Here is a 27,678-nt window from a genome sequence, read left to right on the forward strand (position 1 = left end):
TGATATTTTAATCAATATAAACTAATAATTGTAAAAAATACGTTGTTGTAGAACTTTTCTTTTTCGTCATTCGTAGTTGACGGTCCCTTTAAAATGAAAACGGAAATTTCGTTCTGAAGTCACGTATAAAAAGACATGACACGCTGATCCAAACACAAATATTCATGTAGATGCATCAAGGCTGGTTTACCAAAGACAGTGACAAAAGTTTATTCAACACAAGTAATGTACATTTTATTTAGTCGTATCATTCAAACAACGGTTAATATAATTTATAAAGCGCACATAAAATAATAATGAGTAAACTTAATATTACCCATTTTTTTCATCAATGTGCACAATGGTTACACTGTCGTAAAGCAGTCAATGAATGCCAGCTGTCTTGAACTATGTTGTCCATTCTTGTTAAGGACCCATTCTTCGGACAACATTGAGGAATTTCCATCATTGTTACCCGGAATACCTGCTGTATTTAGATCTGCAGTAGTAATTACAGAATGTTCACACACAACGACACCCTCATCGCGTCCGCAATTTCGAGTACTTAAATCGCAGCGTATACCGTTCCCATTTTCTACGGCATTTATTTGGTCCCGAGTTAACCCATTACGGTAAACAACCACGCTGTCTTTTCGCGAATTTATATGACTAATTGTTACAGCGGAATTACCGTCGATGATACATTCGCTTTGCGGGCATTGTGAAAACTGAGGACTATCTGCGCCTTGATTGTGTGCAACTAAGTGCGAGTGGTTTGTTGCTTTGACTTGCGTTTGTCCGTCCGATTCTGGAGTGGCGACCCTTGTTGGGTGGGAGTACATAGGGTTGAGGAATTCCACATCTGGCACAGGATCCGGGTCACTAAAAAATGAAATTAAGTTGCTTATAAACGGAAGCAGTAGACACGCAAATGTGGATGATGTTACAGTAGTTTGTTCACCTTTTTAAGGTGGGGGTCCTTTGTCATACTCGTTTAACATTATACATGTCAAAGCATTATGTTAAGTACTTTGAAAAAAGGGCCAAATAAGGGCCGTGGTAAATTATTGTGTATAATGGAAGTATCATGCAAGATCCAACATCAAAACCATTTTTTTTCTGACGGCACATCACCCTTTAAAGATCCTCACTACTTCTCCACTATAGAACATATCAAGTAGATGGTGCAATCGACTTAAAAGTGTACACGTGTACGTACGAATCCATTCAAACGAGAAGTTTTAAAGGTAAGAAATCAGTCAACACTGACTTTGTGATTAAGTCTTCAATCAAATCAGTGGTATAGATTATCTTTCGGTTGGATATTCGGCGCTTCTATAGACTACTGAAAACATTATTATATACAGGCTACATATACTTCAATTCCGAATTTTGCTAACATTTATTTATTTTATTAACTCGATATTACTGTATAAATCAGGTTATCCAAACAATGACAAACAAAATATGTAAATATTATCAACACCAAAACTTATAGTTTAGGAAATGTTTCGTAAGTTAAACAAATCATTACAATACACGTAGAAAAAAATTAAACCAAGCAAAGAAAACAAAGTGATTGTTAATGTTCAGTTACCATGGCAACGGCAAACGTGCGGCGTCATCAATGTCGTCCTCGTCCTTGAACCTCATTGTGTCTTCATGTCTATAATGGATTTCGATAGAGATCGTTTAAACAAATGACCGCGTCATGAAAAATGGGTCATTGGTCGTATACGATAAGGGTAGCTTCAAATCAGTGTGTGCGTATGTGCAGGCTGATTTGCTATTAACCCATTTATGCCTTGCCTCTAGAAAAAATGTCTTGGCAAGCAGCGTAGATCCAGATGAGACGCCGCATGTTGCGGCGTCTCATCAGGGTCTGCGCTGTTTGCTTAAAGGAATTTCTGTAAGAAATATTCTAAATATAGAAATAAATATACTAGACATCCCTAATTTTGGAAATAAATTGATCAAATTTAAAAGGATGGGAGAGTCCACTAGGCATACATGGGTTAATCTCACAAATTTTCGAGGTCTGTGTGGATGTGCAGTGACAGTCTAGTCGGAATCTCCGCTGGTATATGACATACAACCTAGTTTCGCATGACACTGCTCGTATTTGACATTTACATGTTAATGGTAAAATTTCTCTTGTCACATATCGTAATTGTCAATCATCTGATTAGCATATCATGCGCAAGGACCCCTTAAAAATGCTATTTCATTGCATGCTATACACTATAGGTGCGATAAAAAGGATTGATTATTTGAGAATATGAACTGATTTGTGAAATAACCCATATTGCATAATGAGTACAATATGATTTGCGAATAATATAGTCCTTTTAGATAGGATTATACTGTGATGTGGTGGAAGACTTGAGTGCATGGAGTTTGATACAAACATTGTGAGGGGATTTTGACATTCTTTATGACATAAATACAAGAAGCACTGTTGTTTGTAGATGTCAAAACATACAATATGAGCAAACATTTATAATCCGATCGAAAACAAGAAAGTACTACATAATGCCGAACACAATTAATATATATATATTACAGTTTCTTACATGACCAGTAATTGTGCAATTAATTTTTGGGGGGATTAAACACGATTGCCAGTTTAAAAAAATAAAAATGTTATCATGATAATCAAACGCGCGCACTTTTTTCAAATTATAACTGTTAGGGTCAGCTGAAAAATATATAACTTCTAAAAGCGAGGCTGAAATCGTCAAATAGACAAGATATCGACCAACCTGTCTGGACAAAGAGACATATTTTCTTCAAGATTCTGCAGGTTTGACCCTAGACGATGCTTCGGTTGTCGTGATCTGAAGTTGGTAAGTATTGTGTACAATTGGGAAACACTTGATATATGGGCCGCACTCTGTGAAAAGGGGGTTTAATGCATGTGCGTAAAGTGTCGTCCCGGATTAGCCTGTTCAGTCTGCCCAGGCTAATCAGGCACAACACTTTCCGCCTAGACTCGATTTTTCCTAACAAGAGACTTTCTTTAAACATTAAAACAATCATACAAGCGAAAAGTGTCGTCCCTTATAAGCCTGTGCGGACTGCACAGGCTAATCTGGGACGACCCTTTACGCACATGCATTAAACCCCATTTTCACCGAGCAAGGCTAATATGTGTGTTGCGTTTGTAACAATGATATAAATTAGTGGTTGTCTGTTCGCCCGTTGCGAGTAGAATAAGATCCCGATAATACAACTTCAAAATGTATAAGTATATCCCAGGAAATAGCTTTAAAAAGCTTACACATTGTTTAGCTTTTGGTAATTTTATAAAAATAAATAAGATTATTTTATGCATTCCTGTGGTTTATAGAGAAATATCAGTGACATAAAACTGATATTTCACTGTTTCAAACAGTGAACTAAAACAGTATATTTTAAAATATTGATATTTTTCACTGTTTTATTGTTAAATAGCGGATATGTGTTCATGTCCGTGTAAGATCGTTTGTTATTTCACGTGTGATCATAAAAAATATGTTTTCACCAGTGGCGCAGCCACGAGTGAAAATATTATTTTTCTATGATCACGAGTGAAATAACAAACGATCTTTTACTCACATGAACAAATTTTCTGTTTATTTTATGTCCCCTTTTCAAGAAAAAAATTAACAGCTGTTTCCCTTTCCCTGAAAAGTTGCCCCTTAACCCGTGACGTGCCTAAATACAGTTCAAAACACAAAATGACGTCATTAGTGTTACGAAATGACGTCTTGATATTAGCAAAATTCTACAGTTAAACCCTTAAAATGTAAATACACTATGAAAAAGCATAAATTAAAAAGAAAATGTGTTGGATTCGGTGAAATGTCGATTTTAATTCACTCGTGATCATAAAAATATATATAGAACTATTTATGATAATCTAAAAATAGAAAAGGGAGTTCCGAAAATGTGTTCTTTTCACCGGTGAAAAGAACAATGTGTTTATTTTCACTGCTGTTATTTCACCGCAGAAATGTCACATTGTATCATTAGGTATAACAGAAATGACGTTGTTTTTTTTCGACGAAATGACGTTATTATTCCAGCGAAATTCTCCAAATAAACTTTTTTACAATGTAAATAAACGGTGAAATAAAAAGCATAAAATAAAAAGAAAAATTGTTGGATTCGGTGGAACACCGATTTTAATTCACTCGTGATCATAAAATAGGGGCCTATATAATATTTGTATGATCACTCGTGAAATAAAATCGATATTCCACCGAATCCAACAAATATCCTCTTTTTAATGTTTATTTAAAGACATAATGCATTGAGTCATAACAGAAATTGTATAATAGTGTTTGATTTTGTTTTGTTAAACTTACAATTAGAGAATGATTACGTTTACTAATTTCTGGGCTTCGTATTCTTATTTCCGTCTAAGACAAAATGTCTGAAAGACTCTTATCGCGGCTGACAAACTCGTTTGCACAAACACATGGATCAGCATATAGCATATATCTACGAACATGAAAAACCATTTATCTAAATTCATACACAATCGTACCTGTAGTGCCTACAGACGAGTACCAACGTAAGTAGTATTACAATAAGCATGGAAACCAGGGCGGCAATCACTCCAAGGATGACTGCGCGAACATCCGGGCCTTTATTGTCAGCGTCGGGCACAACTTCCGGTATAAAGCCGCGACCAATATCGTCACCTTCAACAAAGTAAGCGATAGCTAGCAGAAGTTGTCAGAAGCCAGCATATGTTCTCCATAGATAGCAGCTGATAATTTTGGTACAAACTAGTTAGTAATTTTAGAGACATATATGATAAATATTAAGAAAAAAAATGTTGCTAGATTCCAAATAATAATCGTAGGCCATACTTGTTTGTAGAAAACCCCATGGCGGAGCAATAGGGTTCTTGTTATCAAATAAATCTCGCGATCACTGCCGCTTGTGGGTTATTTGACAACAAAATTGATCCAAACGTAATTAATTATAAAAAAACGCATACAATTTAAGAGATAGTTAACACGTAGGTAAGTATGATTTTCGTGACATCACATTTGCTTGTTAATGCCATGTAAATATCATACCTGTATTCCCCATGAGATCAAATGTGTCGTTTTCAGAAATATCATATTGTGAGTCTGGTTCCGTAAATATGGCGGTCAGTTTGATGACGTCGTCTTTGTCGTGATCACGTTCTTCGCTAACCATTGCTAACTGTTCTGAGGTAGATATGGTGTCGTTGTTCATATGAAGAGGTAAGGAGTCATTCGTTAAACCTGATATTCCGAGTCTATAAAAGGTAGCATTGGTAATGCTTGCTGCGGTAGAGGCGCTTTGTGACAGAGGTACAGTTGGCTGTACATGCATAGGGGTTGTTGCTGTTTTTACTGTTGTAGAGGATGATGTTGCGTATATGAACGTATACGATGCATGGAATCCTTTGGCTTGCACTCTTGAATCGGAAGTGAAAACTAATGTCAGATTATTTCCTTGCGACGTAATTGAATGCTTCACATGCTTATTACCACAAAGCGTTCGTACTAACGTTGATGTCGTATTATCAGTGTCGTAAATGTCCACTTTGTCGTACGCAGTTCTGCAGTTTGACGCCATGTGATCTTCTAGTTCAATTGAGGTGAATTTCAGCCAAACGCGGGCACCAGGTGGCGCAACCAAGGACCATTTGCACGAGGTATCCGGTGTGTAGTGCGCCGGCCATCTTCGGGACGCCAGTTGGCCGTTATCCCGTGTGTACGTGATGTTACACGGCCATTCTAAAATGATTCGATTAAAAAAAGGTGTATTTGACAATTTTATTCTACAAAGGTGTCTATATTCAATTTCAATAACCTTAAATTCATGCAGTGGTACGGATATTATGTGCAACATATACATACTTTGTGTACCAGCAGCGAGTTTAAACTGTTTTACAAATATTTGCTAACATTTGCCAAACTTTCTACATAGTAATAAGACAAGATATAAACTTGTGAGCATATTCATAGCTCTCTGATTATACTCCTTTAATTGACGTTTCGGCATAATGCCTTTATCAAAACATTGGAAATTATATGTTAACTACATTTTTACGTCTTTTGACTGCACAATTTAAATAACAAAGAAAAATGTTTTTAAACGTCAAATGACGTTGTACATGATGACGTCATAAATGGCGTTATATAAAATGGCGCCAAAAAAATGTAAAAATTCGCCAAAAATGAAATGACGTTAAACACTTACATATTGTATCTTAATCCTATGTTAAATGTGTGCTTTATATATTTAATAAATTGATATTTTACAATTAAATAATCATCATCATATGTAATTATAATCTACCTTAACTTATTATCATAAATAAATAGGGTAAACTTATTTAATGACTCTTATTATTTCAATCCATATCTATGTATAATATTCAAATGATATTTGATTAAATAATCATATATACTTGCTATTCTATATATCATATACACATTATGGACAAGATAAATTGCATAAAGTACTATTAGTTTTACATCCATTTATGTTGATGATTAATATCAAATGTTTTTCACATATATTTTTTACAAGATAGTTTCCCGTAGCAGGACATCAAGTTGATTTTTTGTATTTAGTCCATTTGGTGATTGCGTTTGAAACTTCTTTATAAATTCCAATTCTTTAATAAGTCTGTAATAATGGGAACTGTCTCTTATTTGTGTTAACACTGATACACCCATATCCTGCACTCTGTGGCCTGCACCATTGAAATGTTCTGAGATTGGTTTCTCTCTTCGTAGTCGCACGTCAGCCTCGTGTTCTTTGGCACGTTCCTTTAATGATCTGCTCGTCTCTCCGACGTATACCATCTTTTGGCATTTAATACAAAATATACCGTACACCAAGTTATAAATGTTACAGTTCTGTTTTATTGCTTCGTTTGGAATGTCACTTTTTGGGTTGTTATGAAAACCTCTTGTCAACATTTTACAGACTATACAATTAGTCTTACACGATTGTGGTATTAGTTGAAAACGTTTGTTTATTTCTTTGTTTGTTTTTCCATGAACTAAAATGTCACCGATATTCCTATCTCGTCTGTATGCAACTATTGGTACGTCTGGGAATATATTTTTCATTCTGTCTGATTTATATAGTTTGTCTGTATGTTTTCGAATTATTGAGTGGATATTTGGAAGGTTGTTTGAATAAGTTATAGCTAGTGGTACTCTCTTGTTGGCTGTTTTATTTGTTTCTTTCTTCTTAAGTAAGTCTTTCCTATTTAAATTATCAACTCGGGATAGCTCATGGTTTACAAATTTATTTGGATATCCTCTTTTTTGTAGATTCTGTTTTAGTTCTTTTTTACGATGTCTGTATTTGTTTTCGTCAGAACATATTCTTTTTAAACGTATTCCTAATCCATAGGGTATTGCTTTCTTCACATTTGTTGGATGGTCTGAGTCATATTGGACATATTGATGTTTATCAGTTGGCTTTGAGTATAAATCAGTTGTTATTTTATTATCTTCTAGTTGAATTTTTGTGTCTAAGAAATCTATCTGTGCTGTGTTCCATCTTAATTCTACTTTGATGTTTTCATGTATTTTGTTAGCATAGTCGAAAAATTTCATGAGTTCGTCAATTCCATGTGTCCATAGTCCAAACCCATCATCTATGAAACGTTTATAGAATATTGGTTGTTTATTGTATTCAGATAATTGTTCATCCCATTTTCTCATGTAACAACAGGCATAATTTCTCCCAAGTTTCGATCCAATAGCTACTCCCTCTTTTTGTCTGTATTCTTGTCCACAAAATTCGATCACATTATTTTCTAAAACAGTTTCAATCATTTCAATCACCGCTTCAGTGTTGATGGTCTTAGTACAGCGTTCATTTAAAGCTTGTTTGCACGCCTCTAGGCCCTCTTTCTTTGGAATCGATGGGTATAACTTGACAACATCAAAACAGTATAAGATAATTCCTTCTGGTAATGGTGTAGTTATTTCCCTCTCTATAGCGTTTAAAAATGCTGTGGTGTCTCTTATATAGCTTGGTGTTTCTATAACATAGGTTTCTAGCTCCTTTTCTGCTACCTCTGCCATTCTTTCAGTACTTGTTCCAATGCCATTTACGATTGTTCTATACGGGTTGCCTTTTTTATGTATTTTTGGATTTCCTTTAAGTTTCCCTCTTGATGGATATTTTGGTATCAAGTATTGTTGTAATTATATAAAACTATATAAATCAGACAGAATGAAAAATATATTCCCAGACGTACCAATAGTTGCATACAGACGAGATAGGAATATCGGTGACATTTTAGTTCATGGAAAAACAAACAAAGAAATAAACAAACGTTTTCAACTAATACCACAATCGTGTAAGACTAATTGTATAGTCTGTAAAATGTTGACAAGAGGTTTTCATAACAACCCAAAAAGTGACATTCCAAACGAAGCAATAAAACAGAACTGTAACATTTATAACTTGGTGTACGGTATATTTTGTATTAAATGCCAAAAGATGGTATACGTCGGAGAGACGAGCAGATCATTAAAGGAACGTGCCAAAGAACACGAGGCTGACGTGCGACTACGAAGAGAGAAACCAATCTCAGAACATTTCAATGGTGCAGGCCACAGAGTGCAGGATATGGGTGTATCAGTGTTAACACAAATAAGAGACAGTTCCCATTATTACAGACTTATTAAAGAATTGGAATTTATAAAGAAGTTTCAAACGCAATCACCAAATGGACTAAATACAAAAAATCAACTTGATGTCCTGCTACGGGAAACTATCTTGTAAAAAATATATGTGAAAAACATTTGATATTAATCATCAACATAAATGGATGTAAAACTAATAGTACTTTATGCAATTTATCTTGTCCATAATGTGTATATGATATATAGAATAGCAAGTATATATGATTATTTAATCAAATATCATTTGAATATTATACATAGATATGGATTGAAATAATAAGAGTCATTAAATAAGTTTACCCTATTTAATTTATGATAATAAGTTAAGGTAGATTATAATTACATATGATGATGATTATTTTATTGTAAAATATCAATTTATTAAATATATAAAGCACACATTTAACATAGGATTAAGATACAATATGTAAGTGTTTAACGTCATTTCATTTTTGGCGAATTTTTACATTTTTTTGGCGCCATTTTATATAACGCCATTTATGACGTCATCATGTACAACGTCATTTGACGTTTAAAAACATTTTTCTTTGTTATTTAAATTGTGCAGTCAAAAGACGTAAAAATGTAGTTAACATATAATTTCCAATGTTTTGATAAAGGCATTATGCCGAAACGTCAATTAAAGGAGTATAATCAGAGAGTTATAATTTTTTAATATCCCTTCGGATAATTCAACTGAGCATATTCATAGCATTTTTATGATTTATTTTTTTTTCGACAACTTTTTTTCCAGCGTTGTATTAGTTTTTTGAGGGAGAATACCGTACAATTTAAACAACAACAACTTGTGATTACCTGCGTAGTAAAATATGCGGAACCCTTGGGCATCATCATGCGCGTTTGTGGTGAACATAATGCGGACTTCGTTTGTCAAGGTAACTAACTCCGTCACGTAATTATCTACGCAGAAGGATTGCGTCCCTTCGCTCTTGGTTTCTATTACACGCAGCCCGTCTCCGTCTGTGTCACAGAGATCGTCTGACTGTGTACCAAGATTAATATGATGAAAAACTAAGCGTATAACCTGAAACAAAAAAAGAAATATACAGTCGAAAAGTATTTGAATTTAATGTACACACACATAATGCTTTTTTAACACATAATGAGCTCATGGTTTTTCTTCAGTGCATACAACGTTCCATAAATACATTATTACTCAGCACAATGCCTTTTAAACAAATACTTGTTGTCGCATTCACTAAGTAAACTAACTTGTAGCTTTATTGATTAAACACTGACGTAATTATACAATCAGCAAGATATTCCTCATCAGCAACACCTTACCTTGAAATCCTGCACCGCTATAGTCCACGTGCAGTTCACGTGATGGGGATACGGGCGTGGCCAGTTCGGCGAGGCGAGGGTTCCCCAGTCCCCACCCAACAGGCCGCCGCAATCTGTAAAACAGCGTGTAAATGTATGCACAAAAATAGTTCTACTAATATAAATATAAACATAGTGATCTGGTGGTCATGGAAATTATATGACCCTCGTAATGAGTTCTATGACATAGGCGGCAAGATTAGCTTCAACTCAACCTGCGAAATCGCGCAGTCTAGCCAGGAACTGCGCTCTCCTCTAAAATCTCACTTAGGGCTCCGTGGTCGCATAAGCGGAGAGCGCATCTCCTGACCAGACTGTACGGATGCACAGGCTGGTTTTGGAGCTACGATGATCGCAAATACATAAGAGCCATTTCGCAACATGCGGGTCATAGTATTTTTATTTTACCTTGCTTGACCACCGGAAGTGATTTATGTTCGCTTTATATTTTAGAGTCTGTGCCTTTTTGTTTGGAACAAAGTGTGATAGAACATGACATTGGGAAAAATTAATTATTATTAATATGATTATAAATAAACGTATACCAATTGTTCAGTGCATGTTTAACAATTTTAATAAGTGCATGTTTAACTGCTTTCTCAAATTTATATTATAAAATGCTAGGAACTTAAATTGCTGTAAAATACAAGTTTTGCATATTTTTGGGGAAATTTTGGTCAGAATTTTGCGACAAACATGTTGATTTTTGCCATTGGGAAACAGCGTTTTTTACTTTTTTTTGCAAATGGGAAACATCCTGTAAGAGGCTGTAATTTTGGGCAAACAATCTCTGACTGGATATTGCAAAATCATACCCAGTAAGTAACTATTCTGTTTGTGACAGCACAAAACCACAAAACAAACAATACACATGGCTAAAACTGTGTCCACCACCGTGGGACGGTCAATTCAACTGATTTGGACGTTAGACCTGTTCATTGAGCTTCAAACCACAAACCTTGCCCATGTTGCTCAAAACATATTTAAGTGCAAATACAAACAAACATCGACGCGTCACACATCAATACAAACACGAATAGAGTATCGTTAAGCACATCCTAAGTCGAGTGTATCGCTGTACAACGCTGGTACGTGTACAACGCGTGGATCGCAGTGTTTTTCCTTATATATTCTTGGACTATGTCTAAAAGCTGTTGGCGGAAGATCACGGTCTATTATAGTGTAAGATCAGAAAAACGTACTTGGTGTAAAACGACATATTTTCAGTGTATACAAATAACCACTCTTCCAATATTGGTTGAACTTTTTCATGCGAGGGAAGTTTTAAAATACGTGCCTGTTTAGTTGCACAATCAAAGTCTAATCTAGCCGATGGTAATTGGTCCGGAATTGATATAAATAAAGCGTTCATTCTCGTATATTGTTTGGTCCTTCTTGCAATTCAACAATTCTTGGTGTAAACTGTGGTTTCATGAACACTTCAAAAAACGTATAACACGTCGACGATTTGTTCTTGCAATTAATTTAAAAGAACGTATAAAAATAGAAGCAAATTATTTAAGAATTGATGTGTTGACGGAGGCTGACATTGGCATACATTGACGCAGTTACTGGGGGCCGCCGAACCCACTGATCTCTAATAATGCAGATCCCGCCAAAGTGTGCATAAATCAAACTGATCTGAGTTCATCTTCACAAAATCGAAATCTGCGTGAAATATCAATAAATTATTAATAACACATATTTAGTTATGAATAATAAAAAACCTAAATAATATAGAATAATAAACCAATACCTGTCACCAATAGATATGTCATCAACTTTTTAATATTTTGCTAACCAGATGATAACAATGCCAAAATTATAAAATAAAATTGCTTTTATAACTTGTAAAGTATAAAAACATGACATGTGGCCGTAGCTATGGCGTATAGTATCGAGATCGAATTTGACGCACGATCGAGTTGTCAACAGCGTTTTGGGAAATATTTCATTGTATTAACGCAAGGAATGTGTGACTGCCTTGTCTGTCAATTTTCAAAGAAATGGTTCTGTAAATAAATCATTGTCTAAATAATGACTTCATACACTTATGCCATTGGTTTGTAGCAATTATTTTTGCATTGTTTTCTCAATATGCGTTTTGGTTTCAATGCAGGGGGTGAAATGACATTTCGAGCATTCATACGATCTTGCCCAACAGCAAATGTGTCTTAAACATTCTAACAAATGGGTCCTCAGCAGGAGACCAATTGTTAAGATAACTGAAATTAACAATAGTCGGTATTTGAAAAAGAATTGCGGTTATTGTCCCCAGCCCGCAAGTGAAATTTTACAATACATGCTGCGACAGTAGAATTACACAGTGTTTGCCAGCGTCGATAATTGTCAATAGACGCAGCAATTAGGTGAACCAGACATTGGGAGAATTTTGTAATAACAATAATGTAACAGTCTCTTTTGTTCAAGGTAAGTCGTTAAAAATTGACATGGGACTGAGCCTGACAGTTAATTGATCGACCGCTATAATAATGTATATTAAACACATTCAATTCGCGTTTCTTATGTTACAGTGGGATAGGGTTTTTGTAAAGAATGATGTAGCGTATTACTATCATTTCTATACAACTAATATAACAGCAGCGTTCATACAATGAATAAATGAATTGCAGTTGAATGATACCAGGGACACCACCCTGGGAGCGGACCAAAGCAAAGGCTCTGAATCGCCCATGTGTTGACAGTGCTATGAGTTGTTCCTTACAATGCGCCTGTTCGCCCGATATTCCAGTAATAAAGAATCATTTGAATAAAAACGCGGACACCGTACAAAGACTTTTGACGGGATGAATAAACATGCTAAAAGCAATTAAAATACTTGAGTAATTTTATCGAATATTCCACAAATTTCGGTTTCAAATATAAGAATGCACTTGTTGGTAAGGTAGCACGTAATGATCGTTTGACGGGGGTTAATAGGGGTTAAGGGGTTAATGGGAGTTAAGGGCTTTATTGGGATCTATTCATGAAGCGGTTCGCAGCATTCTTCGTTTTAATGACATATGGCCTAAAAGTAAAAAGATGGTTTTCTCAATACCGAGCGAGGGCTTCATTTCAAAATGGTGCACGGCGACTCCATCCGGTGTATAGAGGCCGCCCGCGTCACTTCCGGTAACGTGACTCAGAAGACAAGTCCCCTCTGTGATCTGAAAGAACGGAAAAACTGCCTGCCTTCAAATATTTATAAACAGAATAAACAAAAGTTACTTTGGACTAAGATATAGTCCTTTATAATTTGATGTACATATTTTCGAATCCGGTGTTCTTTACTAAGTTGCACATTAAGGTAGTGCATGATTAACTCACCTGCTTCTCGCAAAGTTATTTTAGTAATTATAAACCTTAACGATACATTTTGAACATAGAACATTTACTATAATTTTATAAAACACATATGAAAGAATTAGTGTATAAACTATCGAAGATTATGCCTCTATATTGTACGGTGAACAAGTTATGAACAATTCAGATTCGTGGATTTTGACACAATCTCAACACCAAACGTCCACATTCATTATAGCTTTTCCAGAGAATCTGGCAAAAAGTTGTATAGCCAATTAGGCCTATCCTTCGTTTTTGTAAATAAGTTTTCTTTGTACGACAATAACTTCGGACACTGAAACTATTTCGGAAATGACGAATCCTAAATCAGTAAAAGTTTGCTGAATTTGACAGTCGATTTTGTTTACCATTTTTCGATTTTGATAGCAACACATTACGGTCGTTAAGCATTAAGACGCTTTTGGTCTTTTATAATACTTTGGTCCAATGGTTTCACTTTTGATCTAAATAGTGCATTTACGAATAATTAACAATATTCATCTATTTGGTAGTTGGCAGTTCAAGATTGGATCAACTTCAATTATTGAACTGTGTGATCAATTATTTCAATACTGAACAGGCTAATCTGGGACGACACTTTACGCGCATGCATTTAACCCCCTTTTTTAAGAGCGCGGCTCAGTTTGGCAATACAAGAAAAAGTATGATTGCGATGATTGTCCAATGTTGTATTATTAGCTTGGAATTTTCAAACTGAAACATTTTTTTTTCAAGAAATCATGTATATCAAACAAAAAGATAGATTTTGAGTACAAGGTATCACTATGATCATCATTGAATTTAAATCCGAAAACAAGGCACATGTCTAATTGTCTGAGAAGAAAAGAGGAACTTACTAAAGCATTTACAAACAAACAGTTATTTTAATGATTATAAAGCTTTTCTCACCTGATAATCGAACGATCTGCAAACGAAGTCCTTTTCCTCTAGACATTTTCGCGCGCACGTCTCCGGTGTCACCTTTCTCAGTGTTCGATCGTTTCGTCCCGGTACGGACGCGTATGGGGTCGGGTAGAAGTAGTTTAAAAACTCGCCTGAAAATACATTAATAATTGTCTGTTTTCTTCGTATCTTATCATCAATTGTGATTTTCATCTATTGATGAACTTTACACACGAGCTTTTAGTCAATGAACTCCTCTTGCCATGGGATATCATTCGTTGTGTTTGTTTTGATGGACTTTTCACCGTTTTTCTACAAAAATTTAGGATATCATTCATTAATCTTGACAACATATTTTTGCATTAGCATAACATGACTTGTGCTGTATTGTTATTCACCAAGAACCGATCCGCATGCCGTATTAACAATATATATCTTGTTTTATTACACATATTCCCGAGCCTTACAGTGATAATAAGATCCATCATATTTGACGGCTGTATTGCCTTCTTAACTAAGCCATTTTCTTACCAAGCAGTCAACCACAAAAGAAGACGCTGCTGAAAATTAGTTTTATTGACAAAACTTCTCTGTCCAACAGTGGAAGACAACGTGATTAATACTGTGAAATTCCCCTCGGCCTTTTAATACCACGCTGTTTATGTTGACAATGCGATTGTAGTCTAGACACCGTTGTTTGCGAGTATCACAACTGATTAATTTTCTGACCGACTCACAACTCATAAAAACGTGTGTATATATTGGTATTAATTAATTTCGGAAATTTCTGTACTTATTCTTATCAATAATATATTACTATCAATGAATAAAAACGGCCTTTAGAGTTATGAAATGTCTATTTCGCCCGTCCAACAAAACCAAGGAACAAACATATTTTCTTCACCCTTTTTATGCAAGCAGATGAGTTTAAAGTGCACGATATTTAAGAAAATGAGTCTGCATTTTTATTTTAAAGCTATATTTTAGCCTTGCTCTGTGAAAAAGGTGTTTAATGCATGTGCGTAAAGTTTCGTCCCAGATTTGTCTGTGCAGTTCGCACAGGCTAATCAGGGACGACACTAAACGCCTAAACTGGATTTTCGCTAAGAAGCCATTTTCTTTAAACAGAAAATATCATGAAAGTGGAAAGTGTCGTCCCTGATTCACCTGTGCGGACTGCACGGGCCAATCTTGGAAGACACTTTACGCACATGCATTAAACCCTCTTTTCACAGAGCACGGCCCAGTTGATAAGAGTCTGAGGCTTTATGTACTCCAATCAAGAACTGATGTTCCTCGTTTCCTTTTTGGCATTTCTCTACTTTAGCTCTTTATTGGTCAAAAGTAGACTGTTTTCTTTTACATATTGTAATCGCTACCATATTGACAATATAAATGGAAAGAAAACGAGAGAAGAACATTCTAACCAAGACACCAAAGAGGCACACGATTAGAAAACATCATAAACATATTATGATCGTCCTATTTAGTATGATAACCTGCTGTTGTATTACTTTCAATTCAATTCCCACGTCACCAACAGTCTTGTTTTACACTGTATAATGATTCACAATACAACATTTACAGTACATCAAAACAATTTAATCTGATTTTATTTTTATTATTGCCTCTTCGAAAAACGTGTGTAGAGTTATACTGTTCACAAGTTTTCTTTAACGTCAAAATATGATCATCATTTCCTTGTTTTATTTCCTGTGAAAAGCACATGAATGGTGATTGCAAAGATGCAGTCAAAAAATACAAAAACAACTGAAAGTATAAGATTGCCACTGGTTAAGAATACGAAATATATGTTTATCCATATAAATAAAGAAATATATGTTCAATATACATGTTAACATACTTTTTTAACAATCCTGTATACCTCCGAGAGCATACCTATTAATTCGTAATGCATGACTTCGTATCCGGGATCGAAATCCGTCCGAATACCGTACACATTCGCAGCTATGTATTGGCTTAGCTGACATGATGACTCGACAAACACGTAATCAAAACTTGCGCACGGAAATGACGTTTCAGCGAGACACAGTTGTGCGCATGCGTCGAGATTAACTCCCAGCATGATCTTGCCGTATGTCTGGAAGCCTTCGAGGGTTTGCAGGGCGCCACGTCCGTAGTTAATGAAGCGTGACATTGCACCGTCTGAAAGTAAAGCACAACAATGAAGAATAGTGCTATCGTATGTTCAACTCATGTTGGTAATGCAGATAGTTAGCTATCGTTTTAAAGCAAGTAACCTTAACGAAAAAAACAGACAAGAACTTGATTAAAACAAAATACAGAGGTTATCGAAACTCTTAGAGTATTATCACGAAATATGAGAAGTATGAAATGAAATTCTTTGCACAGAAAACCATGCACATCACATGCTTTAAAGGATTTGTTAACTGTATTGTCATCGACCTATTTTATGTGCAATAGTTTCATTTCGCTTGATTTTCTTTAACCAAAAATGTTGCTGATTTTACACGAAACTGGTTTTTCTATCACATAACCGGTATGTTAAAAAAAACGGATGGGCGTATGGAATGGGCCTAATGCATAGGGGATAATCACGTGATAGTCAAGATGGCGACCTCAATGCCCAGGCAGGTATTTCTAGCCGTTGTATACCCTTTATTTCTTGTATTTTTCAAACGCCGCTCATTTTCCAGCCATATCAGCAAGAAAGTTACTAGCGTTTATATCGTGTTAATATTCGCTCTATATCTCGACTTCACTCGATACGAAATTTCTTAGCGGGATGACCTAATTAAAGCTCCACTACGAAAATTTGCTGGAGTAAAGTCGAGATATAAAGAGAATTTTAATATGGAAAAAAGCTTATTACTGTTTGGAAGTGAACGTCGTTTAAAAATTTAACAAAAGTAATAAAGGGTATAAAATGGCGGAATTAATTATCTCGGCATGGACGTCGCCATCTTGACTATCATGTGATTACTCCCTGTGTTATCATCAGTATCAAACAGCTAGAGTATAACGTGTTGGTGTTAACGAAGCGGAACAATATTCTAAACCTATCAACTATTAAATTGTTGAAGCTGTTTCTAATAATTCCGAGAGACCAGAGGCTGGTAAAAGTAAGACATGATATGGGTATTTTGGGACATTTATTAACCGCAATGTTAGCAAGAATCTCCTGTCGTTTATGTCTATCTAGTTCAAAACAACAAAAGGAATTATCAAATTCGAATTATCAGAATATTAATGAGATGAATGTAATGTTTGTTTATATGCGTTGATCAGTATAGGGCACATGCAGCAGTATCAACGGGTGTTGTCGAAATTGTTCTGGTGCTTAACAAAACAATGTTAGAGTCAACTTAAGAGGTCAGAATTATTCGAAATATTTTTTTTATCAGTAAGGTACTAGTTTTATTTGGGTATTGATTTGGAATGTTCAAAAGCAACAAGATTGCCTTTTTCCAAAGTGTTCAATCGAGCGGCGTCGATGGCAGCTGGAACGGTAAAATAAAATAAACCATGGTCAATGTCAAGGTCGAGTGAGAAGGCATGTGACATGGCTGGGTGGGGAATGGTCGTAAGCAAACACTGATTAAGTACAAATGAGATGAACCAAATATTGTTGCGTCTGGACGAAACTGTTAGGTTTACTTTATCTGTCCCGGATTGAACTATGGAACGAACAAAACAGTCAGTGCGTTATTCCTTACGAACCAAGATACACACAAACACCAAGATAACAAAAGGAATATTTGTTCATGAAATGGGCATTCTTCCATATTACGGCTCGGGCAGTTCCGTCTAAAGTGACGTATAAACTGTCATTCATTTCACTTCAATTGAAATTTTTATATGACGGGCGCTTCGAATAATGGCACAACCCTCAATCGGCACCCTTGTATTAAACTGGCATTTGGATTTATTAAATTTTACATATTATAAAGCATGATTAATTAACCACACGTCCACAATGCGGTTTACATATTGATAATATTAAACGGTGTCACTCACTTGATTTCCTCTCGTAGAAATCAACGTTAGGACGACGTTTAAGACCGCTGACGTCATATACGCGTTTCTCTGTAAGCCAACAGCTGCGACGTTGCTCCTCAAAATCAAAGCCTGGAAATAAGATTAAATGGATACACTCACTCATCAATATCATTTGTTTGGGCTGACAAAGTCTGAGTTCATATATTAAGCTAGGTAACGCATATGATGCGCATCCATTCAGTTTAAGAACTTAAACGAGGCATATAAAGCGAAACCGAAGTCCTTTGAAAATACCTTTTTAAAATAAACTTTGAAAACTCTTTTAACAACGTTATCACACATTATTGCACATTTATCACTAACGAAATAATTAATCTTTAATCAAACGAATAATGTTCATGGCGCGAATGATATTTTTTAATATAAACTACTAGAACTGTTGATTATAATTCTATAAAAAGAGAACCGATTTGTTTTATTTTGATTCATTTTTCGTCTTCGCATCACTTTTAAAACCGAAATGAGCTTTTTACCTTGACACCGAAATGTCATTTCCAGTACACATCGACGCGCGCATTCTTCCACGCTGAGTCCCCGGATGTTGCGGTTGTGTTGAAGCGTGATCACGTGATTTGGAATGCGATTGAAAAGACGCTCGTATGCAGCTGTTTAAAAAAGTACAGAAGACCAATAAATTCAGACAGAGAGTGTTATTTTTAATATTGATAAGTTTCAAGAGAATGTGTTTCCTGCAGTCGCCGTTTATAATTGGGTTTAATTATTTGTAGTATGTGATTGTCTTAGGCTTTTAAAGTCATTTACTTCATAAGAACCAATTCAATCAGCACCGATTAAAGTATGGCTTTATTAGAAAAAATTAGAAAATTGAAAAAAGGACGATGCTGATGGTTACCAAGTTTTGAATTGCCCTATGAAAAAACTAATGATGTGATATATTTTTATTTTTAGTAAATTAATTTACAACAATTCACAATGACCAGGGTTGGCAAATGTATATTATACAACAACTTAAGATTCCTATATCGCCTCAAAAAAGCTTATCGCGTTCTTTGTTGGAAAATGCGATCAACTTGGTCCATTTAAGAGAACGGACCGCGATGAATTTATTTAGGTTCCATCAAATCCCATTTACCATTTTAATTAAACTGTACGAAAGAACAGCTGAGCCCACTGGAAATTTATGTATTCAGTTATATGTGTTCTTCATGTATTTTTTACCAATTGCACGAGATATATTTCAGTCATTAAGTAGAAGTGGCAGATGTGGTGATAAGTGATAGAAGTAGTGATTTTATTATTACAAGTAGTAATTGTTTTGCTAACACAAGCAGTTGTACATGAAGATTCGTTTGTAGTAGCGCTGCAAATAGTAACTGTTATGTTTGCTGTTGTCGTTTTTATTCCAGTAAAGGTTTGGTGGTGTTGATTTTATAGCAGTAAAGGTTTTTATGTAGCAGTCGTAGAAGAAACAGTTAAACTACAAAGTTCGTACTCCTGTAATGGTCGAACCCAAGCGCATGCTTCAAGCCTACGGTCGGGTCTCGGTGGGTGTGGTTATGTAAATGGCACTCCCTGTTCTGGTTGTCAATATCGAACGACTGGCACTCAAACTCCACCTCCGTTGCGCAGAACCTTGCGCATGCGCCCAAGCTCGTGTTCTCTATGACCTTCTGCGGGATAGCTTGGAGGAAGGTGTCCGCCATTCGCGTGTATATGTTCTGGTAGTCAGCGTCACTTGCAAGAACTGAAACAGAGGCTTGATGTGTTATGGCGCTTGCGCAACAATACGTCGTGTATATGGACCGTGTTCTGTGAAAAGAGGGTTTAATGCAAATGCGTAAAATATCGTCCCAGATTAGCCTGTGCAGTTCGCACAGGCTAAATAGGGACGACACTTTCCGCTTTTATGGCATTTTTCGTTTACAGAAAGTCTCTACTTAGGAAAAATTCAGTTAAGACGGAAAGTGTCGTCCCTGATAAGACTGTGCGGCCTGCGCAGGCTTCTCGGGGACGACAATTTACGCACACGCATTAAACTCCCTTTTCACAGAGCACTGCTCTAAACATTCATCAAATCAATGCTTTTTGAGTCTGTTGCTGGTGTAAAATGCTTTTACACAAAAGAAAAAATTAGCTTTTATCAAAATATTACATAAGGACGTCTTTAATTTCTATAATGAATGATATACATGATTAAGTTTCTTTTTTGCAATGCGCATTATTCATCAACTGAAAATCAACTTGTTCATTATTCGTAGTATTCGCAGTTTTCATGATTATATTAAAGGGGCCTTTTCTCGTTTGGGTAAATTGACGAAATTTACAAAAGTTGTTTCAGATTCGCAAATTTTTGTTTTAGTTATGATATTTGTGAGGAAATAGTAATACTGACTAATAACCATGCTCTAAAATAGCCATTATGCATATTTTGGCGATTTAAGAACCCGAAAATTATAAAGCATTACAACGCGAAACGAATTAATAATTTGAAGAGTTCTGTTGTTGTCGTGATATTGTCGTGATATTTTGTGAAACTTCGAGAATTTGTTATATGAAGTATAAAATACACCTGTCATTGTATTCGGCAAAATGGCCGAGTGGTCTAAGTGGGAGACTTTTTACTCTAGGACCTAGGGATCAATGATTCGAGCCCCGTTGAGGGTTACCTTTTTTCTTTCTTTTTTTTAATTTCATTCTTAATTTTTTACTGGAGCTTTTTATATCCAATGTTAACATTTATCAATATAAAGCAATTAATTACAAACTTCAAAACATGCCAAAATCTGTGAAAAGGCCCCTTTAAAGTCTCTGAGAATATCTTGACTTATAAAACAATAATCTAAATAATCTAAAACAAAATCCACATAAGAAACACGAAACCGAAGCGCAGAGGCTTCAATATGGCTCTTCACGATCGTCCCATGAGATCATCGTTATTTCGATAATATATTAGTAGTAGACCAGCCTCTTAGTCTGTCCAAACAATGCAATTAAAAAGTACGTTTATTGGCATGGGCGGTCTTTTATTATCGCGGAGACTTCTATTGACCTCTCCTTTTCGATACGCTCCCCAAGAGTTCGTCTCAGAGATTGCTGAAACAAATCTTCTATTTCCCGCATCCGCAACCGCAAACCTACTGATAATATAATATATGTTTTTGGACAATGCGTTTATTGTTATATTTTTACGTCATTCTACAAGAGGTTAGATTTCATTTTTGTTGTTTTTAGACGCTAAAAATACCAGTACAAATAAGTATTTATAAATAAAAGAGGACTTCAATGCTTAATGCATATTAAATAACGTAAGCCTTAAAGAAACGATACTTGAAACAACGTACAATAAACACTGTCTCGTTTATTTCCATCTGTCATAATATCAACTGTAGTTACAATGCTTTTATAACGGTCATTAGCATGACCATCTTTCTACTCGGATATTCAAGTAATTCTGCTAAAGCCTTAAATAATGTTATTCTGTTTATTAAGTTATACTTGTATAAGTGTAAAATGAATACATGCATTCCAAGCATAACAGGAGCAAAGATATACACTAAGTATGAGTATGATAACTTGAGAAAAATATCAATTTCACAAAATAAGTTAGACTTCTTTGACAGTGAGTGGGAACAGTTTAATGCTATGTTCTCACAACTTAGAATTTAAGTTTGATGATTGTTGTAGTTTAAAGCACTGTTTACAAATACCATTTGAAGTGAACCGCTATTCAAATAAAATGTAGGTCTTATATATTAAATACTATAATTATATGCAACTATTATTGCTTCTCTGTGCCTTTCTCGTATGTTATTACAATGTACACATTATTTTGTGTCTTTTCACACAGAACGATGTTGTTTGTTTTCCTTATTATGTACTTTGTGATATATAATATATGTACCTACTTTTGCTTCTCTATGTTTTTTTCATCCGTTAATTATAACAGTGTACACATTCTTGGTTGATCTTTCAAACTGGAAGATGTTGTTTTTTTCTCTTTATGTACTTTGTACATGTTTTTCTTTCTTTCCAACACACAACTTCATATACTAGTAATTGTACAGTTTTCAAGAGACTTCACTAACTTATATGTTTATGTCTGTTGTTGACAACCATCTTGTCTGTTGGTGACTACTACTTTACATAACATAAGATACGAGTTGGTATTGCATTATATGCATGTTTTTTTTTGTTGTGTCGTATTGAAAATCATTAGTGTTACAATTAATATTGTATATGTACTTGTTTGCAATTGGAAATAAAATGTGTTGGAAAAATATATATATATCTTAGCGATCTTTAAAGCATATTAATTACGTCCAGTCTCAATCAATACGACTGTTTTCGACAGTGAACATTCCCAAGATATATATATCAACGAACTTGACAGGTTCATTTTAAAGAGAAACTTTCAATTAAATGTTTCACGTAGACAGATATATGTGCTATTTCCATTGCCTCAGTCTATTACCGAGGTATTGATACTTTGTGGGAAAGAAATGATGCACTATAACGACGTTTCATGAAACAACCTTCATTTTAAGTAAAATAAATGTAACCTAACATAATCGTTAGGAAGTCAATCAACATTATTAGTAGATCAATTCTTGTTAACACACGCTGGCTGTTTTATATAAAGAACAAGAAAGCAATGGTTAGATTAATACACGCTACAACATATTTGAATGCGGCATATATTTTGTTGTAGCAAATCATGTTCGGACACATTTGTTGATGCATATCAAACAATGATAAACCGTTTCGTGAATTCGACGACGGACGTCGTGGAAAAATATGTGAGTTGTATCCAATCTACTAGAGAGAAACATGCAATTACAAGGGGAAGCGGACAACGACAACGAGCGAGGCCTGGTATTGTAAAACGCATGGGGGTTAGAGGGTTAGGGTAAGGTTTAGGGTTAGGGTCGGGTTTGGATTGGTGTAAGCCTTAACCCTAACCCTAACCCGACCCCTGACCCTAACCCTAACCTAACCATAACCCAGGGTTATCTCCCCTACACAAGGCCTCGCTCGTTGTCGTTGTCCGCTTCCCGTTTTTATATAAGACGTTAGACCGCATGACATGCTCTGTATTCATATTTTATCCATGCATTTAAAGTCGCCTCACGGTATTTACGAGAACAAGTTAAATATAACGATTGTTATAGTTTTATATGCCAAGATCCAACTCTTTCCTTAATACGATTCTTAACGTTATATTTCAGTTGTGCTCGTAAATACCGTGAGGCGACTTTAAATGCATGGACAAAATATGAAGATAGCACTTTTACAGAGCATGCTATGCGAGCTAACGTCATTCATAAAAACAAACGTTTATATTAGAGTAACGTTGATTTGGTTTTTGATAAAAAAATATGTTTGTTCCACCTTTCTGTGTTTTAGATTGTCAAATGGGAGCTGATTAAAAATACATTAAAGGCATGCCCTGTATTGACCTTCAGCATATTAATCGAAACATTAATAATACCGATTCCCTGATTGACCCGTAACCAATTAACAATTTGTGCATGGACATCATAGTAACCAAGCGTAAACTCTCGAAATACAAGAAATTCATGACCGCCGTTAAGGGTCATCTTGGGTCTCATAAATACTATCGAATGCAAATGCAAATTTGTTGAACGAGACTTCTCAACATAAAGTAACGCGTAGTACCAGAAGTTGCCTTAATTGGAGCGATGAGTATATTGGTCCGTCCGGAGATGCTCAAAGCAGACATATTTGCTTTATCTCGTTCAAATGACTCAGAGCGTGTTGATTCATTTTGAGTAAGCCCACGTTATCATGATTTGTACGCACCTAAATATTTGTTAAAACAAAATGGCGCCATGGAAATAAACAATAAAACACCGTACATTTGATACACTACACATTTGGTACACCATTTCGCAGTTTTTTTTTAATTTCATTTAACAATATTAACCGCTACTTTAATAAAATAAATACAATAATTACGTTTACTTGTTCATTTATCCTTACATTCAATCATTAGGTATTGCATTACTCCTATTGGATGACTTGGCATGGCATGTTTCATAAAAAATGTGGTGCTTTTCTACTTTACAAAGGTTTCATAATAATCAGTATAAAAGGTAGATCGACTCAATTTCACCTGAGGATAAACCGTTTCATCAACATCGCATCTGGTCCATTAAGAAATGTTACTATTTATCTTGAACATGAAAGGAAAAATATAAATCAATGTTTCCAGAATTGACTACCATTTCATAATCAGTTTCCACAGGGATTAATTGCTGCACCGCTTTCGTATTGATCTCTCGATCAATGGTTCAGAGACTGTGGAAAGTTTAACTGTAAAGCATAGCATGACAATAGCATTGCCATGCGAGGGATGCGTTTTCATGTATTAAGCATACTAATAATGTACGTAATACGACAACGTTAAGCCAAGTGTATTCCATGAACAAGAGAATTCACGTATGCTTTTGTGACGATTCACAAAATGGCATCTCACTTTGCCTTTATAATTTTTTATATAAAGGACTGTGTGTTTTACCAGTAACAATTTAAAAAATATTTACATAGACGTAGAAAATTCATTATCATCAAACAACATCGATCGAATACATACGGTACTGACAATGTAAAATCAACCTCTTCATGCAAACGATTAAACCGACCAAGTAGTTACTGCTATGTTTGAAAAAATATAAAATCAACTGTAAAACATGCGTTAACATCATAAGAGGCGGGCGGAATAAGCTAAGAACTTATAAGGCATTTCTAAACAAGTTTTGTGACTGAACCTTATCTTAAATGTTATAATATGTTAAGGATAACAACATAAATGAAGATGCTGGGTTGAAACCCATAGCTAAGAAACAGGCAGACACGCCTGAGTGAACGAACAGGGAGGACCTTGCTTACACTGCCAAACATATATAGGAAATGAAGACCATGTGTAATTAACTGCATCGTGCATTGCATAATTCACCAAGATATGTGTGTAAATATTATTAATATTAAATCTGATTTCTTATTGTGAGATACTTAAGAACAATTTTGTCAGTTCATGTAATATGCGTTTTTTTGTCAAATACACTGCAAAAGTCTGCAACGACATTTAAATACATCGCAAAAACGGGTTTTAATTATGATACTTTAAAACTTGTACCGATCTGTGCCTTTTAAAATATTTAATGATGTTTATATTACGGTAAATCTGTCCATAGTCTCCTGTAACTCTGTCTGTCTATATGCCCCCATGTTGAATTCACATTTTTCTAAGGCTCCAGTATATAGCATGAGAATATAACAAAAACTCGTATTGTTTTATCCCATTATCGCACAAGCGTAAACGAGGTAACAACACATCCTAATAATGTTGGTAGATTTCAACCATGTTGATACAGATAACACGCGCAATAAAGAAACGCGAATTTGTTAATTTTCTTGACATTTTATGCTTTAGCGTTATGCTAGTCGTTTTCTTTTGTTAGCTTACGACATAAAGGCATCTAATATACGAAAATTATAGGATAATTATAAGCCAATATAAGTGTTGAAAAGACATACACAATTATTTACTAGGCCCCAAAACCTGACACACTGGCCAAGGCTTGTGGTTCAAGTTTTTAAGCCTCGTTTTATAAACTCATATTTATGACTAACTTTGTATTCCCTTCTCTGTTTACATTGATCCATTTAGTTAGTGACATTTGCATGACCCGCTCTGTAAACATAATCACCCAAGCGACCAAACTTGTTTGATTTGTTAATTCGCTGACTCCAGCGATTTTCTCTTCCTTGCAAGCTATGGTTTGTCGTTGTCATAATTGAAATGAGTTTATATTGGCAAATGAATAAGCCGTTAAATCTGAAACGTGTACATTTTATATTGTATTCTGATATATAATCAAGCATCCCGATATAGAGGGGAAAAGTACGAAAACATATTTAATACATTATTCTCGAAGATTTACAGAGCTGATGGTCGTTTTGAAGCACCACATTCAATCATTTGGTATAAATAAATTGGAAATAAAAACCATGTAATGAACAAATGTGATAAAATAATAACACAGCACAATTACCTGTTACAGACAAATTAATAAATTTGTCAAAAAGGTAGTTTTAAAAACAACATATGCGTTGCAATTCGTCCGTATTTTGAAATCAATGACATATTTTTTGTAATGTATTGTGTCGACTGTCTTCGAATATATGTTATACATACTTCAAAGATATCGGTATATAGTGACATAACTCAGATTCCTCGGATTCCGCTGCTCTAAATTAACATACGATCTCGCCATTCTCATGAGACGTTAAACCGAGATGCAGTTTAATCGGTTCTTAACACTTGTAACTAAAAGACACCGGGTCGTGACTCTCGCGTATCTTGCACAATCTTTCTTGAGATTATCATTGAAATAAAATAAGGACATATGTCCAGATTGCTTGTGATGCTTCCCGTGATTGATATCTTACTTTTCCGATTGAGATAAAACACAGCAAAAAAATTAACATAAAATCGCAATTTAATTAACGTAGAACCAGTACTGAATTAAATCATTAAACAAAGATGATTTTTTTTAAAGAATTTCCCTGTCACTTTACACCTATATGTTTGTACTTATATGAACTAAAAAGACATATTGATATGCTTGATTAAGATTTGATAGAATAAATGTAAATATGAATCATGTTTATGCAAATATGTCTATATTTTTATACGTAATTAAATTGTATGCTATACCGAAACGAAATAACATGCCAACAGGGAGAACTACTGTCGCCATAGCATGCATGTTCTTCCGGTAATACATTGTTTTATTAATCGATATGTTTTCGCGACATGTCTTGTTCACGTATCAAGCAATACGCACAAACCGCACACTGTTCTTTCGTACCGACTCTCAAAATCACAGTGCGCACATGCCCTTTGATTGCAAAAAGACACGATGTGCACAGATAATGGCAACCCCATGTAATTAATCCTTGCTTTGATGTCCTTGAAATCAGCGTATTGGTTTGTTTAATTCTTACAGGGGCAAATATGACTTAAGAAAACGCATGAATTTGTGAATTTGATGCGAGTCAATTTTGTGTACGTTCATACGGACATGTTTGTTTTAAAGTATTAATTTTCTGTATTAATAGCTTTAAGCAGTCAATTACAATCATTATACGATAATGAACTATTTTCAGAGCAATGCGTTCAACTCATGTTACTGATTTTATTGACTGGTAGTAGTTTAATCAGGTCCCAATAGTTCACATCAATATGTTATCAACGGTAATGGGTTGCTCTGTTATACATGTTCAATAAATATTCCCTTGTGGTGACATAATAACACCCAAAGTATTATTGAACAACATCAACATACTTAATTGGTCTGACAAATAATATTCCATCAATACCTAGAAATGGCCAATATTT

At 35.0% G+C, this 27,678-nt stretch overlaps 1 protein-coding gene across 1 annotated transcript in view; it reads right to left on the reverse strand.

Moving 5' to 3' along the window:
* Positions 1–218: 218 nt before the first annotated feature.
* LOC127839668 (uncharacterized) overlaps positions 219–27,678 on the reverse strand; it is a 42,981-nt gene continuing 15,521 nt past the window's right edge. The window contains exons 2-14 of the mRNA XM_052368050.1: positions 19,747–19,998; positions 18,767–18,898; positions 18,252–18,362; positions 16,152–16,418; positions 14,259–14,404; positions 13,066–13,174; positions 9,969–10,081; positions 9,480–9,708; positions 5,052–5,741; positions 4,511–4,667; positions 2,742–2,816; positions 1,577–1,645; positions 219–861 (exon numbers count right to left, since the gene is read on the reverse strand). Coding sequence (XP_052224010.1) covers positions 345–861; positions 1,577–1,645; positions 2,742–2,816; positions 4,511–4,667; positions 5,052–5,741; positions 9,480–9,708; positions 9,969–10,081; positions 13,066–13,174; positions 14,259–14,404; positions 16,152–16,418; positions 18,252–18,362; positions 18,767–18,898; positions 19,747–19,998 — 2,867 coding nt within the window. The 3' untranslated portion in view covers positions 219–344. The remainder of the gene's footprint in view (positions 862–1,576; positions 1,646–2,741; positions 2,817–4,510; positions 4,668–5,051; positions 5,742–9,479; positions 9,709–9,968; positions 10,082–13,065; positions 13,175–14,258; positions 14,405–16,151; positions 16,419–18,251; positions 18,363–18,766; positions 18,899–19,746; positions 19,999–27,678) is intronic.

The sequence above is a fragment of the Dreissena polymorpha genome, chromosome 7, assembly GCF_020536995.1.
Source record: "Dreissena polymorpha isolate Duluth1 chromosome 7, UMN_Dpol_1.0, whole genome shotgun sequence".
NCBI lineage: Eukaryota > Metazoa > Mollusca > Bivalvia > Myida > Dreissenidae > Dreissena > Dreissena polymorpha.